At 31.9% G+C, this 16,991-nt stretch overlaps 2 protein-coding genes across 7 annotated transcripts; both read right to left on the minus strand.

The window, feature by feature from the left end:
* LOC109336761 (golgin IMH1-like) lies at positions 1,237–5,780 on the minus strand. Of its 4 annotated transcripts, none has more exons than XM_019573559.1 (6): positions 5,678–5,780; positions 5,472–5,556; positions 4,433–4,817; positions 2,408–4,319; positions 2,025–2,231; positions 1,537–1,854 (listed from the first exon to the last, which is right to left on the minus strand). In XM_019573559.1, exons 3-6 carry the CDS (start codon positions 4,729–4,731, stop codon positions 1,537–1,539), a joined length of 2,736 nt encoding a protein of 911 aa, XP_019429104.1. In that variant the 5' UTR covers positions 4,732–4,817; positions 5,472–5,556; positions 5,678–5,780. The 4 variants fall into 4 exon arrangements, 3 of the variants coding, with proteins under 3 accessions (XP_019429106.1, XP_019429104.1, XP_019429105.1); XM_019573560.1 differs by having other exon boundaries at positions 5,468–5,556; XR_002106382.1 differs by lacking the exons at positions 5,472–5,556; positions 5,678–5,780 and adding an exon at positions 1,237–1,379 and having other exon boundaries at positions 1,429–1,854; positions 4,433–4,731.
* Positions 11,896–16,488, minus strand: LOC109336150. 3 transcript variants are annotated; one of them, XM_019572562.1, is made up of 4 exons: positions 16,292–16,488; positions 15,641–15,851; positions 13,637–15,540; positions 11,896–13,548 (listed from the first exon to the last, which is right to left on the minus strand). In XM_019572562.1, the coding sequence occupies exons 2-4, from the start codon at positions 15,662–15,664 to the stop codon at positions 12,147–12,149; spliced, it is 3,330 nt and encodes a 1,109-aa protein (XP_019428107.1). In that variant the 5' UTR covers positions 15,665–15,851; positions 16,292–16,488; the 3' UTR covers positions 11,896–12,146. The 3 variants fall into 3 exon arrangements, with proteins under 3 accessions (XP_019428107.1, XP_019428106.1, XP_019428108.1); XM_019572561.1 differs by lacking the exon at positions 16,292–16,488 and adding an exon at positions 16,127–16,208; XM_019572563.1 differs by lacking the exon at positions 16,292–16,488 and having other exon boundaries at positions 13,637–14,473; positions 14,513–15,540.

Genomic DNA, 16,991 nt, shown 5'->3' on the forward strand with positions numbered 1-16,991 from the left:
AAATATATGAGAAAGATGAAGAAACTGGGTGAGAAACGTGAGATAGTTCCAATGGCAGATAGTATATGACAAGAAGCATAACAAATAAACAAAGAGATTTGTTAACAAATTCCAAAATGGCAGATACTATCTATAAGGAAAGCAAAATAAAGCAAAGCATGCCTGCATGTGCTGTCCGTTTGTATCTTTCAATATGCCAGGTTTATAACAGCTTACCTAAACAGCAGTACTGAACAAAAAGAATTTAACATAAATACTATTGACCAATTTAGGTACTTTAGAATCTAGATAGGAAGAATATTTCAATTTAGATTTTCTACTCTAAATTAAGCGGAATGTAACAAACATTTCATGTGGAAATTTCAATGCATTAGTGATCAAACGTAAGTATAGGCTAGAGTAAATTAATCAATGATTAATTTGTGGAGTCGAGTCAAGATTTGCGTCCACTCCATTTTGGTAATAATCAACCAAAATGGATTATTAATCACTCCATTTTAGTGGAACTATTATTAATCATTCCATAGAGGAGAAACCTTGGACGGTTAAAAACATATGTTATCCTTTCTATAATTCTATATCTTCCAAATATCTCAATTCCCAAGCATTGCACGTTTTAAACCCTTTTTTACTTGGAAGACTATTATTCCAAATTTTCCGTAGGGACAAGAACTCAGCTTTTGGGTGATCCATCTTAATTTGTGCTGTGAATTTATTTTCAGTTCTTCCGTAAGTCTTTTTTTTTTGTATTACCAAGTATATTCCCTCGCTCTATACGTAAGGAATTAATCCCTTTAGAGGTTTGTGGCTACCTCTCCCAACAAGTGTCGCTCACAGGAATCAAACTCTTGACATTTTGGTAATCTTGGGATCTAATAAGACTTTACACCACTAGACCAACACCTTATTGATTCTTCCAAAAGTATGTATCTTGACATTTAAATACTGGTTAACATGCAGCAAGCAAAACTACTAACTTTTCTCCATCAGTAAAATATTTGTTATAAAGATGTTCACCAATAAGAAGTCATAGTAAATCTAATCTATTCAAAGCTAAAGGAACTAGTCATTCTTTGGAATGATGCCATTTACTTTCCAGCCCACACAAGAATACTAAAATAGACAAAGAATCATACTTTTTGATGTCAATGGAGAATTCACTGTTGTTCCAAATCCATTAAAAGCTATCACCTACAAATTTGAAACTGAGAGCTTAGTGTAATCTTAAAACAATTCTAAACACCAAGTACTACTTACAGCTTTATTGTAGGATATGTTCATAATCAAAGGTCAAGAACAAACTTGCAACTAGCACAAGTGGGGGAAAATGCTGTTTTTCTCATGGGATAGAGAAAAAAGAACATTGTATTCTTATACTTCTATGGCCTGTCTTACACTTCATATATTAAAAACAAAACCCTGTGAAACAAATTATGAAAGAGTAACTTTTAAAAAAACTCATTCGCAGATATAGGTGACTATGAACAAAGTAATATAATTTGTCCTACAAGAAGAAACAAAGCCCTTCCATGGTAATCAACTAAGCAAAAAACCATGCATGGAATCAGGGTTCCCAAGGAGATCAAAAGGTTTTATGTCAAGGGAGTCTTTCAAGATTGTTATTTGACCTTCCTTCACAAGTATATCTTCATCAAGTGTCTCTATCTTCTTCTTCAATTCAGTCAACTCTGACTTCAATAGCATATTCTGCTCATTATATTCCTTTACTTTCTCCCACATAAGATCTTTCTCCTCTGACACTTGGGGCAATATCCCCCTCATCATATTCAATTCACTCACAGCCTCTTGAAGATTACTTTGAAGGCAATTTATAGTGTCATCTTTCTTCAACATCTGTTACAATAGAACAGATTTAATTTTAGTACACCAGGGGTTTTAACAGAAATTAAAAAATAAATTAACTAGCAGAGGTATTAGCCTACAAACAACTAATAAAATAATGGTACCCTAAATAAACATCATGAGCTGGATTTAAACAATGAATTTCAATACTGGTGACTAACCTGAAGTTCAAGATCCTTCAGCTTGTGTTTTACACTTGAAAGGTTGTCTAGTGTATTTTGCACCTCAGATCTAAGTATGTCATTTCCTCTTACTGCTGTAGCAAGTTCAGCTTGCATCTGCTCTACTTCAAGCTCTTTAGAGTACAGCTTCTCTCTAAATAAACTTGTGACCAAACATTCTGCTTTAAGCTCAGTTCTTATGATATCCTATACAAGCAACAGCATGGTCCATATAGAAAGATTAAAGAATGAAGTAAACAAATAAGGATTTCTAAATAAAAGGTTTAAAATAAACAGGTATAAAGGTGATAGTATAGTTGAGTATAGATTTAGAATATGCATTCTTCTAAATCATTTAAGAAAAACTTCTAGAAGAATCACACCTCAGATGATTGATCATTCAGTTTAGCTAAGTTATCACCATCTATAAACTCTGGCTGAAATTTTGAAGTTAATGGACTTGACTTGTCTTTCAACAAAGAAGACATCATCTGCAAACTCCTTGTTAAACCTTCAGTACCACTTTTAAGTCCGTGAATTTTAGTTTCAGACTCGATAATGAACTGCCCATCTAAACCATTTTCAATAAATTTTATATCCAGCTGGATATTTTGATGAAGATGGCCTCCTTTCCTTTTAATGAATTCCAGCAAGTCTGAACACAAATATGTGCTTTCATTCAGCATCATTAGGCCTTGATTCTGAAGGCAGCAAACGCGGGCCCAGAGTTCTTTATCTAGCTTAAAAGTAGCAGGAATACATTCTTTCCCATCAACTTTCAGACGATTTAACAGAATTATATTTTCATGGCGAAGAGAATCTGCCTCAAACTTGCAAGATTCCAACTCCTTTCTCAAGCCCAATTCTACTCCTGTTAACCTCATTTGTTCCATGTGCATTTTTGCAACGTGCTTATCAATCATCTCCGAAGACTGGTTCTTCTGAAAGTCCTCACTAAACCCATCCTGTAATCCTGTAATTGTTTTTTCTTGCTCGCTGCAAGTTCTTAATAATCTGGTTAGGGACTTATGTAACTCTTTGCACTCCTTATCCTTCTCATCAAAACTTCTACGGATACAGTCCCTATTTTCTTCTGTTATCTTATATTTCTCTTGTAGTTCTAAGAGATTTTGCCGCAAATCCAGAATCTCCTCTTTCATTCCCTCTGTCCTTTCAGTCAATTCCTTGAGCTGCTGGTCAGTATATGTCACTACACTTTTGCTTTCCATTTCCCTCTCACTCAAAGAGGAGACTTCCCTTTGAAGTGATACGTTCTGCTCTGCTAGCTCTCTAACCCGTTCTCGTAGCCTTTGCTCTTCTAACTGGTACTTCTCAAGCTTAGTTGACCAGTCACTTGACCTCCTGTCTAATTCTTTCTCCAATGCTGACTGCATCTCATTCTTTTCATTTTCTAGACGTCTGGTCCGAAACTCCTGTTCTGCCTTTACATGTCTAAGTTCTTCCCTTGCAGATATTCTGTCAGCCACATGAGACCTTAGATTGGTTGAAACTTCCACAGCCAAGCTTATTTTCTCCTCTGCCAGGTTTCTGATTGTCTGAATCAATGTTGGCATGTCATAAAATCCATCCGGAAAGAAGTTTTCTCGTTCAAATTTCTTAGAAAGAACAATAACTCTCTCCTCAGCCTCCTTTGATTTCCTCATTAATTCTGCATCAACATCCTGTTTGGGTTCTTCACAGCCGAAACCCTCAGAGTTGTCATGATAATCATTTTTCATTATGTATGGTTCATTCGAAACACAACTTTTTGACAGAGAATCATCTAGATTAGAACCGTCGTGTTCATTCACGGATCTTGCATAGATATCTTCAATTGTGATTGGATTATCAAGATCATGAGACTGAGAAAGTCTCTCAATGACATTCTTTGCAAGACTTCTTGGAGATTCATGCCCAAACCCATTTTCTGTCCAATCTAGGGATGAGAAGTGATGACGGTTCACTTTGGCTTCTCTAAATGAGTGAGCCCTTCGTTTATCTTTGACTCCACCTGTTGGTGAATTAGGTGCTGTATGCTGAATTTTAGGAGGAAGCTTCATGCCATAACTTCCATGTCTGGTATTATATCTATGTGAATTGTTTCTCAGTCTACTTCCCTCTGGCTGCTGCTCTCCATCAATATAACAATCCACAGTCTTCCTTGAAGTGTTGCTAGAACAAGTAGAAGAACTAGTAGACCCAGGTCTTTCATGCCCGTTTGAATTCTGGATGGAAGGCACTGCCAATTGGGTTGGTTTATCTTGCTTTTGCTTCCCAGAGTTAAGAACCTGACAACTGATAAATGCACAGGAAGTTCAGCCAATATGAATTCCTACAAAATATAGCTAGAAGAAAAAGCTTCTGCTCAGTCAAGATTTAATTTTAAAAGTTAGATTATCAGAACTCACTGAGATGAATGCTCAAATTTATGATGAGGATCACTAGGTAGAGGTGATGAAAGTGACCGGCTCCATGTAAAAACTGGATGACGAGAAGAACGAGGGCTATCAGGGACTTGCTTAAGTGATTTGGAGAACAAGTCTTCGTGGCTCTGAATATAATCTTCAGCTTTAGCATGAGCTTCATTATTCATTCCATCATCTGGTAAATTCTCCCATACAACTTGCTTCTCTGTCGATTTTGGTGGAGTTTCATGGTTGCTTCCACTGCTAGACGCAGAAGATTTGAAAAAGAATAGCTTCTTCATGTGTTATACAACCACAAGCTCATAAAATAGCAAGCTTCCCAACAATTAAAGGACTAAAGTTGAAAATAACTCAGGTTTCACTGAACCTGATGTGAAAAACAAAACATTAAACCCAAGAAGGATAAATCAACAACGTTCACTAGTTCAAATTCAACAAAAATAAACAGAGAAATTCAGAATAGAGATAACAAATATGATAAGACTTAAAAATAATATTCCTCTAGATATCATCTATCTAACCAAGCAGCTACAGAGAATGAAAACTGAAAAGACCATATTATCCAGAATCATTCGTATCTGCTGAATCTAAAACACTATTTCTATGATGATGATAAACATGCTCTACTTAATTCCATCAATCACACTAGCATAATCTATAGAAATTGCAACAAAATTATTACTGGCACGAGAGAATATACTATCAGATAAATTCCAGAATAAATTATTACAAAAAGCGGAAACCACAAAATCCACTATATCTATCATCTTCTAGTTAAGAAAATTCAGAAACAAAAAGAATTATCCCATGATTAGAGCCTTAATCCATTCATTTTTTTTATAATTTATTAAGGCTAAAAAAGAAAAGAAAGTATCTAACTTTTTCGGATTCGAATTTTACTGTTCTAATTATCATCTCTCAATTTTCCCCATTAAACAAACAGAAAATAAAAAAAATCAAATAAAAACAACAACAATGAGGGGAAAAAAAGAAGATTAAAGAGATCGAGTGACTCACTCACAAGCTTTCAAACGGTCGAAAAAACCGTTCCGCCGCTGCAATTTGTATCGGAAAAACACAAGAAGTAAAACCTAATGAAATTAAATCTGAAAATTCAAAAAATCAAAAATTAAATTAGAATAATGAAGAGATTGACCAGTTGAATTATTTGAAGTTGCAACAATTTGAAAAAGGAAATATAATTAAAAAGAGAAATAAATGAATTACTGCCATGAATGGAGAAAGATATTTGGAAAATAATCAAAAAAACGGCGAAACGAAGAATCTCAACGTTCACTCTCACTGTCACTGACGAAGAAAATCAACAGCGTTTTTTTTATGTGGGAAAGTTGGAGGGTAAAATGGTCAATAAATATAAATTTAAAACCTGTATATGCCGCGCGGAACCTGCGTTCATTAGGAGCGGGGTGTTTGGATTTGTATTGGATTAAACAAAATTAATCTTTTTGCTACTTATACAGAAACAAAGGAAATATAATATTCACACATTTATCCATAATGAATTAATATTTTTATTTTCTATACTTCTAATAAAGCAAAACAAATAATAATCACTATTATGGTATAATTTTTATATTCTAAATTTATCTTTTTGTTTTTATTGTTTTCATTTTTTATATTAATATATCGTTAATCTTCTATTTATTCTCTTCTTTCTTTCTCAAACCCAAGAAGAATATGTAGTAACATTAAAAATATCTATAAATTCTATAATAATTAGAGGTAAACCATGAAAATTTTGCATAATGTGTATCATATCTATTAGTACAAATTTTATTCTATATTAAATTTATATATTGTATTTCTTATATTAAAATTTTAATATTATTTTTCTTAAATAATATAAATAAAAATGAAAAATAAGAATGATATGTGTGTTGAAAATAAAAGGATAAGAACATTTCTATAGTGATAGATAAGATTCTCATTTTATCCACATATATACTAATTATTACACCGATCATCTTGAACACTATGCACCAGCTCCAAAGTCAAATATTGGACTCAATTAATATTAAGATATTAGTTAGTGGGGAATATATGGATGAGATTTTTACACATCTTATATTAAATAATAAATTATGATATATTATTATTACGTTGGATCCATATTATTGATATATTTTAAGCTAAGAAAGGTACCAAATGGAAAAGGTGATACCATGCCTAATGATGTATTATTAAAGTGAAATACTATAGGAAATAATTAATGATGAGCATTGTATATATGTTATTTAGTTTCCCACTTCACCCATTGGGTTATATTCCCATACTATCTGAGTTATTTTAAGTGTTTTCTTAATGTTATGTACGTGGATTAAGATTTGTAATTACTAGTTAGTATGTTTAACTATATTAAATTAATTTAATATTTGCTTGATTTGTTATAATATATTCAACATACTGGCTATCTCATTAGTGAGGTCAAAACATTTTTTTCCAAGAAAAAATAAATTTAAAAATCAGTCTTGTTAATATTGTTATCGACGTTGATTTTTCATTTTTAAATTGGTTAAACATTGTCCTAGATGCAACGACAAACAAAAGTGAGTGACATAATGGTAGGATGAAATTACTACAATCTAAGTGATTCACTAAGAATTGTGGAGGAAAACTTTTAGGTTAGTTTCCTAATTGGAACTTGGAAGGAAATAAAGAAAAATAAAAGATTTGAGAGTCATCTTACAATTGTATTTTATGGCTTTAAAACTTTCAATTTTTCTTTTTTCCCCTCCAAAATCTAATTCCCAAATTAAAAGAGAGTAAATGAATACTTTTACGGTTTGAGGGATGGGATATGTAGGTTTGTATGTTCTTGTTGCTCATCAATAACTATAAGTTGTTTAGAGAGAAAAAAAAAAGTATGCAATGTATCACGTCCTAGTTATGTTTTATTATTATAAATTCTATAAAAAAATAATATAATTGAATGATGAATGATATATTGACTACCCATAAATTTTTACAACAATAATGATAGATTTTATACATACAATCTAAGAAATCTTACATTATTCATGAAAGAATTATTTTCTTATTAACTTTTTGAATATTATGTCAAATACATAATATAAGAAGTCCAGAACGGCAATGTCAATAACAGTCAAAGATATTTTTCTTATTTTTCTCTTATAATTTGTTAACAAATGATATCACTTTAACTAATTTAACAAATTGTCCCCAACTATACAAATAGTTTGAATAGAAAGCTCTACTAATTATACAACTATTTCATTTACAATATCTAAACTTTTCACTCTAGTGTCATAGCAGCTAAAGCTTGAGGGTTGGTTATATCGAGTATATATTTGGCTAAAAAAATATATCACTACACGTATTATTTATTATGATCGACTGAAAAAAAATTACTTAAATTAAAATTTTAATAATCAAATATTTTTTTAATTAATAACAAGTGATCACATATAAAATGATAAATGTTATAAAATAGAAGATGTGTTTCCACATTAAATTATAAGAATAATGAGCAATGAAAAATAATAAAATAATAATTAACAATAGAATAAAGTTAGGAATCATTAAAAATAAGAGTAGAATCCAAACTAGAACAGTTGGAGACATTTGAGAGGGTAACTTTCTCTTATTTTATCTATATAAACTCTTTTCATTTTTTACCATTATAAATTCTTCAAAAAAAATATATAAATAATTAATATACTTATTATACATAAATCTTTACAATAATAGTGTATAAATATTATATTCTATGTTGTTTCATGAAAAGTAATTAATATTTTTTTTGTACTATTAAGGTATCTTTTCACTTTTTGGGTAAGGAAATAATTCATTCTGTAGTTCATGGTCGTCCCTTCCAACAACTGTCACTCCCAGAAATTGAAACATCGACCTTGAGAATCCAGTAGCACCTTACATTACTAGACTAACGCCTTCTTGATAAAGTATAACCGGTATGAACCAATATATGAATAAAAATACTAATTATGCCAAAGGATAACATACCAACAATTAATTACTAATTTACTATTACCTCTACCGTTTAAGTTAATATACACAGTTTAAGAAATTCATAAATGATGCAAAAATTGAATATAAGATTAAAATAATATCATTTAATATATATTAAAAATTTAATTAAAAAGAAGTTGATAAATATGTTGAAAATCGTAGTAATAAATAAAGTATAATTAGAAAATAAAGTATAGATGTAGTGTTTCTATAAAATTTGAAATAAAAAAAATGTTGTAATTAAATACATTATTTACCTATTTGCTATTCTTTTAATATTTACTCAATTACATTGTATATTGAAGTTAAACCTTTCTAATGAGGATGATGAGGAGTAATTTGCTGGTGGTAGAGACAACATGTTGTAAATGAGAATGTTTCCAGATAATTAACATCTATATTATTTTCCCCCTTTTCATCACTGATATATCTGCAATTATACTGCATATTATTCCGAATAAACATTGAATATCATTATGAATCAATGATTTTATTCTCCTTTATTGTTATGAATACAATTACATTCACGACATTTGAATAATGTGATTTATGAGTTAAATCTCATGTGCATCATACGGTTTCAATCACGATTTATTAATTAAATCTCATGTCGACAAATCAGTTATATACTTCTTTTACACAAATAAAATTTAATTTATGTACTATAGTATTTTATTAGTATAATATGCCAATCACTTGTAAAAAACTATGCTATTCACATTTTTCTTCTAAACAACATCTAATATAACAAGAATAATTAATATGGCTGATGATTTACTACAGAATAAAAAATATTTACACTATTAATACATACATATTAAATTCATATAAAATAGTAAATACAGTATATTTTGATTATTTTAAAAATCATGATAACTAACCAAACAACGTTCCATAAAATTTCAAAACAATTTCCAAGAACCTATAATATTAAAGTAAATGCTAGCCAAAAGTATTTTCAACCTGCCAACGTTTTTTTATGAGATGATAACGTTATCAAAAACTTATCATTGATAAAAAACTATTTCTTATTTATTTTGAAGTGATCTATTAACCTTTTCACATGAAATATAATATAATAAAATCAAAATAACAACAAATCATCACGAGGTGTAATTTCATACTTAAAAGTATAACTAATAAAAGGACTTTCAACTGGAAGCACATTAGACTACGTTCATTTTCGTGTGAATATAATAAGAGGAGGGATCCACTTATTATAAAATGAAATTAATTTTAGACTTTTTATAGGTAAGTCAAGTCTGTTTATAAAATAATTTTTTTTATCTGTAAATTTTAAATAGTTTTTTTATAAATACATCGTAAGATTTTTCGTGAGAAAAAAGTACAGATAAATTTATGTAATTGATGAAAGATAAACTGAAACATTGCGGGCAAATTTGAAATTTTCTTGTTCCTTTTGGAGAAAGATTTTTCCTTTTTAAATAGTTTAATTTTTTTTAATATACTCTAAAGGAAATTATAAATTAACAAAAAAAAATCGTTTTTTGACTTAATTTTCAAATATTTCAATTTTCGGTTATTTGTTTCTTATGTTTACTTAACTATATATACTACCTCTCTTGAATGGTTAATATATATACTAAATTTTATATTGTTTTATTTCCAAATTTAGCCTACATAATTATTAAAATTTAAAAATAATTAAAAATATAATCAAACTACTTAATTCTCTAACTTAAACATAATAATTTATTTTGACCCATGTATTCTTCGAGTTAGGATAATCTCTATTAATGAAGAAAAAAATATATCAAAAGTAAACAAAAAAAATATGATATGACATTTTTATTTCTTAAAAATACTAAAATGACATTTCTCTCATTGAAACTGAGTGCAAAAGCAATAACTTCTCTTTCTATCAATGGAGATGAGTCTAATTCATTAAAGGCTTCTCGCCATACATCTATACTATTAATAAAGGTAAAACTAAAAATAAATTTCATGAAATAGTTTACATTTCCAAATTTCATATTTTATAACTTTTAATTTTATTTTATAACTTCTACTCTCATATATACTAATATTAATAAACATTAAACAACTATAGTAAGTATTTTATATAAATTTGTATACTAATACAATAGAAATTAGAAAAACATAAAATAACTACCATTGAAATATTTTATGTTTCCATATTTTATCTTTTGTACTAATCTATACTACTTATAAAGGGAAAACCAAAATAACCACCACCATGATGTAATTTGTGGTTCTCCATATTTTGCTTTCACTATATTTTAATTTTTACAAACAAATCATATATAATCTAATGTTTCTCTCCATCTAATATATGTTAATAGAACATTACACCAATCAAATAAATTCAACTGTATATTACAAATATTTAACACAAAATATTATGTTTGACATTTATGACAGACAAACTATACATTATAAATGATAGGAAAGCGGGTTGACAGACACAATAATGGCTGTCAATACGCTAATATAAATAAACATTAAATAACTATCATGAAGTATTTTATATAAATTTCAATGCTAATATTAACAGAAATTCGAAAAACATAAAATAATTATCCTTGAAATATTTTATATATCCATACTTTATCATTTATGATTCATAATTTCATGTTTTGTTTATACTAATCTTCTATATTAATAGATAAAGAGAAAATATAAAATAACTTCCATATTTTTAAATATCATATATCTCTTAATGTAAATTAATGCTTCATTTTTAACTACTACATCAATTCTTAAACCTCACATTTCCAAACTGATGTGACTTTTTCGGATAAATGAATTATATTGATTATGACATTAATTTTGAAATATGGATAAATTATTTAGTCATAATAGTTTACTTTCATTTTTAACTTCGAACATATATCATATGATAATTTTCTTAAATAATATAATATGAAGATGATATATTTTATATAAAAAAATAAGAATACGGGACATGGAGAGCCGATCCACACGCTAGTTATTATAGAAACATCAACCATTAATATTAGGATTTAATATTCACTAATAATGTAAAAGAAATTACATTGTCAGCAATCACTTTAACAATATTTTTTATATTGACATTTTTGGTGATTATTTTTCTTTTTTGTATTAAATAGGAATTAAATATAGTTACGTGAGGAGGTTAACCTCCCACCATTAAAATTATAACACATGTCTTATTTAATTACGTTGTACAAAAATAGATCATAATTTAATAATTAGAGAAAATAATTCATCTCCTCACATGAGGAAATATTTTATTTTGAAGCATCTGCTACCTCTTCATTTAAGAAAAAAGTGATTCTAAAATTAATAGAGATTAGTAGTCCATATTTTATGTAACTTGGTGTGTACATGATAACCAATTGGTGAACACAAGTACCCCATATGCAAAATGACCCTCTTCCTTTTCATTTATTGGTTCAACTATGTTTCTATTGTGCAGCAATTTCCACTTCACCATTTCTTCCATTACACAACAAAATCTGCCATCTGCCACCCTCATGAGATTTACAACCAAACACCATTTCTGTCGTTGAAGGATCATGGATGACTACTATTAAATTATAATCTAATCTATTTCTCAAGCTGAGAAAACATGCAACCTGCAACTGCAATCCAAATTCCATTATGTTCCACCGTTCACAGTAGGACACATTTTTATAACATATATATAGTGATAAGAGGGATATCAAAATCTTTTTCTCTTAACTCGAGACATATCATCAAAACTGTCATCATTCCAAACATGACCACCACCGCGACCACCACCACCACGACCACCACCATGCCTGAAATTATCTTCCTGCTCATCCATATTTCTTGTTCTTCTAGGAGGCACATTTACTGGACAGCCCCCCCTAATGTGTCTCTCAAAGTCCTTTTCCCGCATGCTGTTGCCTCTTTCATGAAAATCTGAATCATTTGAACAGAATCTATATTTTCTTGGACCCTCCTCCGCATTAAGGTGAAAATTCTCATTAATATTACTACCATTCTTATAAGGAGGCCTGAAAGAACGCAAATATCCACCCCTTCTCTCACCAAACCTTCTCTCCTCACCATCTCCTTCACTAAGCTCAAGTACTCTACCAGAATGCATAGGCCCTGCATAGTACTCATCATCATTATCAGCATGATCTCGGAGATCTGCAGCATCGAATCTTCTACTTCTGACTAAAATTCTACCGGATGGACTCCTATTGTTAATGACAGACCTTGAATGGCCATGTTCCCTTGCAGAATCAATGTCCCTTATATCATTATTAGAAGCTCGTGACATGTATGAAGGGGAGCCATGCCTCCTCACCACTCTCTCCCCACTGAAAACAGGGCGGTCAGGGGATCTCATTCTGTCAACCCTGTATAATGGTGATCTTCTACTGTTCATTTCTGAATGTCCACCAAAACTCTCTGGGGATCTTCTTCTTGGAGACCTTCTTCTTGGAGATGACCATTGACCAGGTGACCGACTCCTTGATTCGATGGGGGACTTCGAACGAATTAGGGGAGGGCCCCTTTTCTGAACGGAAGAAAAACTCCTACCACCCCCTCTTGAGAACCGCCCATCCATACCCTCATATGATCGAGGACGAGTAAACATGGAGTCTAGATTATCATCCTGGAAACGTCTCACAAATTTTTCACTATGCCTCTGATACATCTCAGAACTATCACCTCTGATGCATCTACTAGTAGGACTAACGTTTCTCGGAATTCTATGACCCATTTGGACGCCATCTACTCCACCAGGGGACCGTCTCCTTGGTGCAATATATGAGCCATCATTAAGGGGCTTTCTGCCCATCCGACCATTACCAACATATGAGCCATCAGGTGCATCATTGTATTCCAGATCAGTATCAGCATTAGCAGATGCATATTTATTAGGCCTGGGGCCACGAAACTGGCTTGGACCATTATAAAACTCCCCAGAAAATTCACGCCCAGATTCCCATTCACCACGAAATGAATCTAACCGACTATTACCTCTCCCTCTACCTCGCACATAAGTGAATCTAGAACTTCTAGGGGACATATCTTGATTTCTTCCTCTAAAAAATCTGCGACGACCATCAACATAAACTTCATCTCTGAAAATCAAAATTGAAGAAAAAAGGCATAAGGTAAAATAATAGAAATCAGTTAAGGAAGAAAAAAGTGCAAAACTAAAAACCATACCTTCCTCTGAATTTGTCATCATCAAGTGTGTCAGATAATAAATCTGTTCCAGATAATGATGGGAGTGACCTGCCAGGAATGGGCCTTGTTTTACTTGGGGATGACGAACTAGCGGCTCGGGACAGATCTATTATTCTCCCTTGATTGCCACAATTACTAACATCTTTGGTTGCATCATCACTATTTGCAGAAGCTTCAATCTGTGGCAAATCTAAGTCAGCTTGTGTAACTGTGTCAGCTGTTTTAACAACCTCATCAGCACACCGGCCAACAACATCTAACCCATGGCTCCCATTAATGGATTGATCAGATGACAATTCTGTCTCCAGAGCTCTAGAGGCATTATAACTTTCTGAAACATCTAATTGTTCCCTTTGCAAAATGTTTACAGGTCCCTTCTCATCAGAAGCAATATTAGATTTTTCATCAGCAACGGGCTCTTGCAAGCAGACATTTTGGTCAATGACATTACCAGGCGTCTCATGCATTTCAATGTCTATACCGTCTTCATCACTACTTATTTCACTGTGGATGTCAGTCTTACTTTCATTTTCCATGACATGGGATGAAATGAGACAATCACCACTCAACAGCTCTTCCTTGATCTGTTTATTTGCATAATTACTATTGTCAGGTTGTTCTACTTCTCTTACCTCACGTATGGTGACCACCTCTGTGGAATGCTCCTGCGGTTCTCGAACCTCACCATCTTCATAATCATCATCATAAATGTATCGCTCAGTATCCACAGCAACAGTTACAGCATGCCTGTCCTCTGATTCAGTTTTAATAAACATAGCATCAACTAAGTTTGAATTGCAAACACTGGATGGTTTAGAAGAGTCCACTTTAGAATGCAGAAGAAGTTCTTTTTTAAGAGCATCACTATCTAATGATCCCACGGGACAGACATTAGCTTCCTTCAAGCCCCTATTCGAGTTGTCATCAAATGGTTCTGATTTTACCAATCTAAAACAAGTATTAACATCACCAGCAGAAGGAACCACACTTGACAAGGTCACAGATGGAATAGCTGTTGGAATAGCAGTACCTGAATCTAGCTTAACAGATAACCTAGAGGGTTCATGAGCATATTTTGGAAGATAAGAATTAAGACAGAGATTGTGCGGGTCAATACGTTCATAATGCTGTCCATACAATCCAGGAGAAACGACAAAAGCTTTCTTCTTACTCTCTTCACATACTGTTTGCTTTAGAGACATGTCACCTGTTGGTGTCACTATCCTAGATGATCTCATGAACTGTTTTTCATCAACCACACTTTCAACAACTTTCTTCCTATCAATATAAGTTTTAACAGAACTTGAACTGGTTCCAGGTTCTTCCCATGCATCCATAGTAGTGTTCAGATCCCAGTTTGCCCTGTTTGACTGAACAGGGGCTATGTCACTAGTAGTTTTAACATCGATGTTTAAACTGTGAGTGCCGCCTTTTTCCTTGCTTAAAGATAATTCCAATGACACAGGTTCCACTTTCTCTATTTTCGGACTACTCTGGACAATACCTAGTTTCGCAATAGATGGAAGCAAGTGCTCATTAGTATCAGAGTTGCCAGAAGAACTTGTAGAAAGAGTCAAACCCTGTGATGTGCTTGAATTTTCCTTCGGAAAAGAATCATTTTCTCCCACATGTGAACCCTCTTCCAGTATAGGGAACCTTCTTTTCTTGATTGGTGCACCTGCAATACTAACATTTGATAGAGTTGATGCTTGAGAAGTGCTTGAATTTTCTTTTGGTTGTAATTCAGCTTCTTCATTGAGTGAAGATGGTTCTTCAGACAAAGGTGAAGTAGGAGGAATCAAAGGGAAGTACTTCCTTTTCTTGATTGGTACACAACCTGCAATTAAGCCACTAAGCTTCCCAGCAAAGGATTTTACCTCAGTCTGTCAATAGAAGATAAAGTAATCAATATCGAAAAATCAACAAATCGGGACGGATCTCTAATCGTAGTAGTTAGCTGTAAATCAGAAAGGAAATAAACACCTCTTCATGTCCAGAAACAGGCATGATTCCTAAATTCACAAAGTAAACACACTTCTTCCAAACTTATATAACAATTCAATAGCAAATCCTCAATAGAGTAATTGAATTTGGCATAAAAATCCTGAAGGCATATCCATATTCCAAAAAAGTTTCTCTTATAAAGCTAAATCTAGCTTCCAAGATAAAGAGACAAGACAGAAGTTCCCATAACCTGCAAAACATAACATAAGACTGTCAGAAATCGCTTAAATCAGTGAAGAGTCAAATCAAATCAAATCAAAGCAAACATGACCCTTAGGTCATAATCAAACGAAATCACTTAAATCAGTGAAGAATCAAATCAAATCAAAGCAAACATGTCCCTTAGGTCATAATCAAACGAAATCACTTCAAAGGTTTAAAAAACCAGGTTAGATCAACAATTAACTGACCAGAAAATCAACAAACTCAAAGATCAGTCCTTGATCATCCAAATATCAAACTCACCCAGGAAGAGAAGTGATTCAGATCTAAACCTAATGAACAAAAGGGCCACAATAAATGGCATGTGTACTAAAGTGGTTGGCATAATTAAATACCCCAATATCGCAGTACACGTGAAAACTAAGCGCAGTAACTTGAAGTTGAAAAAATATCAGATCTTGACAATACCTGATAAGAAAAACAAGGTTTTGGAGGGAAATTGAAAGGGGAAAGGGGTTTTGGTTTTGGTTTTCGGCGTAGGGAAAAATACCAGATAAGAAAACAAGGTTCTGCAAACTGAAATAGAAAAAATGGAATCAATTTCTCTCTCCCTAATCTATGAATCTAGAGAGAGAAAACTAGGGTTTGCGTTCTAGAGCTTCTAAGTTTATTGACTTCTAGAGCTTATCTTCTCTATCATTCTATTCCACCGACTACTTTACGCTCAAATCAAAAATCGACACGTGTCTGATAACCTAATCCGATACGTTATCCGTCGTTGATTTGTTTTCTTTCAATCTTGGCCGTTGGATGTGAAGTGATGACTTTGATTTACATTAATTAATTAATAAAAAATAAAAAAATTCGCATTCAATGCAAAAGAAAAATATTGGAAGTGGAAGTTGCCACGAAGCCCACATTATCATCTCAACTCTGTTAATTAGAAAAAAATTTGGATGAAGACGCATATAACATGAAACATTTATAAACAACTGTTTTTATGTTTATTGGTGCTAATATTTACGAGTAAATTATAATTCAAAAATAATCTTTTCATGAAATCTTTCTCAGCTAATTAATGGATTCTATTATTCAACTTGTCCACTGGTCTCAAGTTACTTGGATTCATAATTAAAAGTTTGATGTATGCATTTTTTCACTTAAAACC

This window comes from Lupinus angustifolius, chromosome LG20, assembly GCF_001865875.1.
Source record: "Lupinus angustifolius cultivar Tanjil chromosome LG20, LupAngTanjil_v1.0, whole genome shotgun sequence".
Lineage (NCBI taxonomy): Eukaryota > Viridiplantae > Streptophyta > Magnoliopsida > Fabales > Fabaceae > Lupinus > Lupinus angustifolius.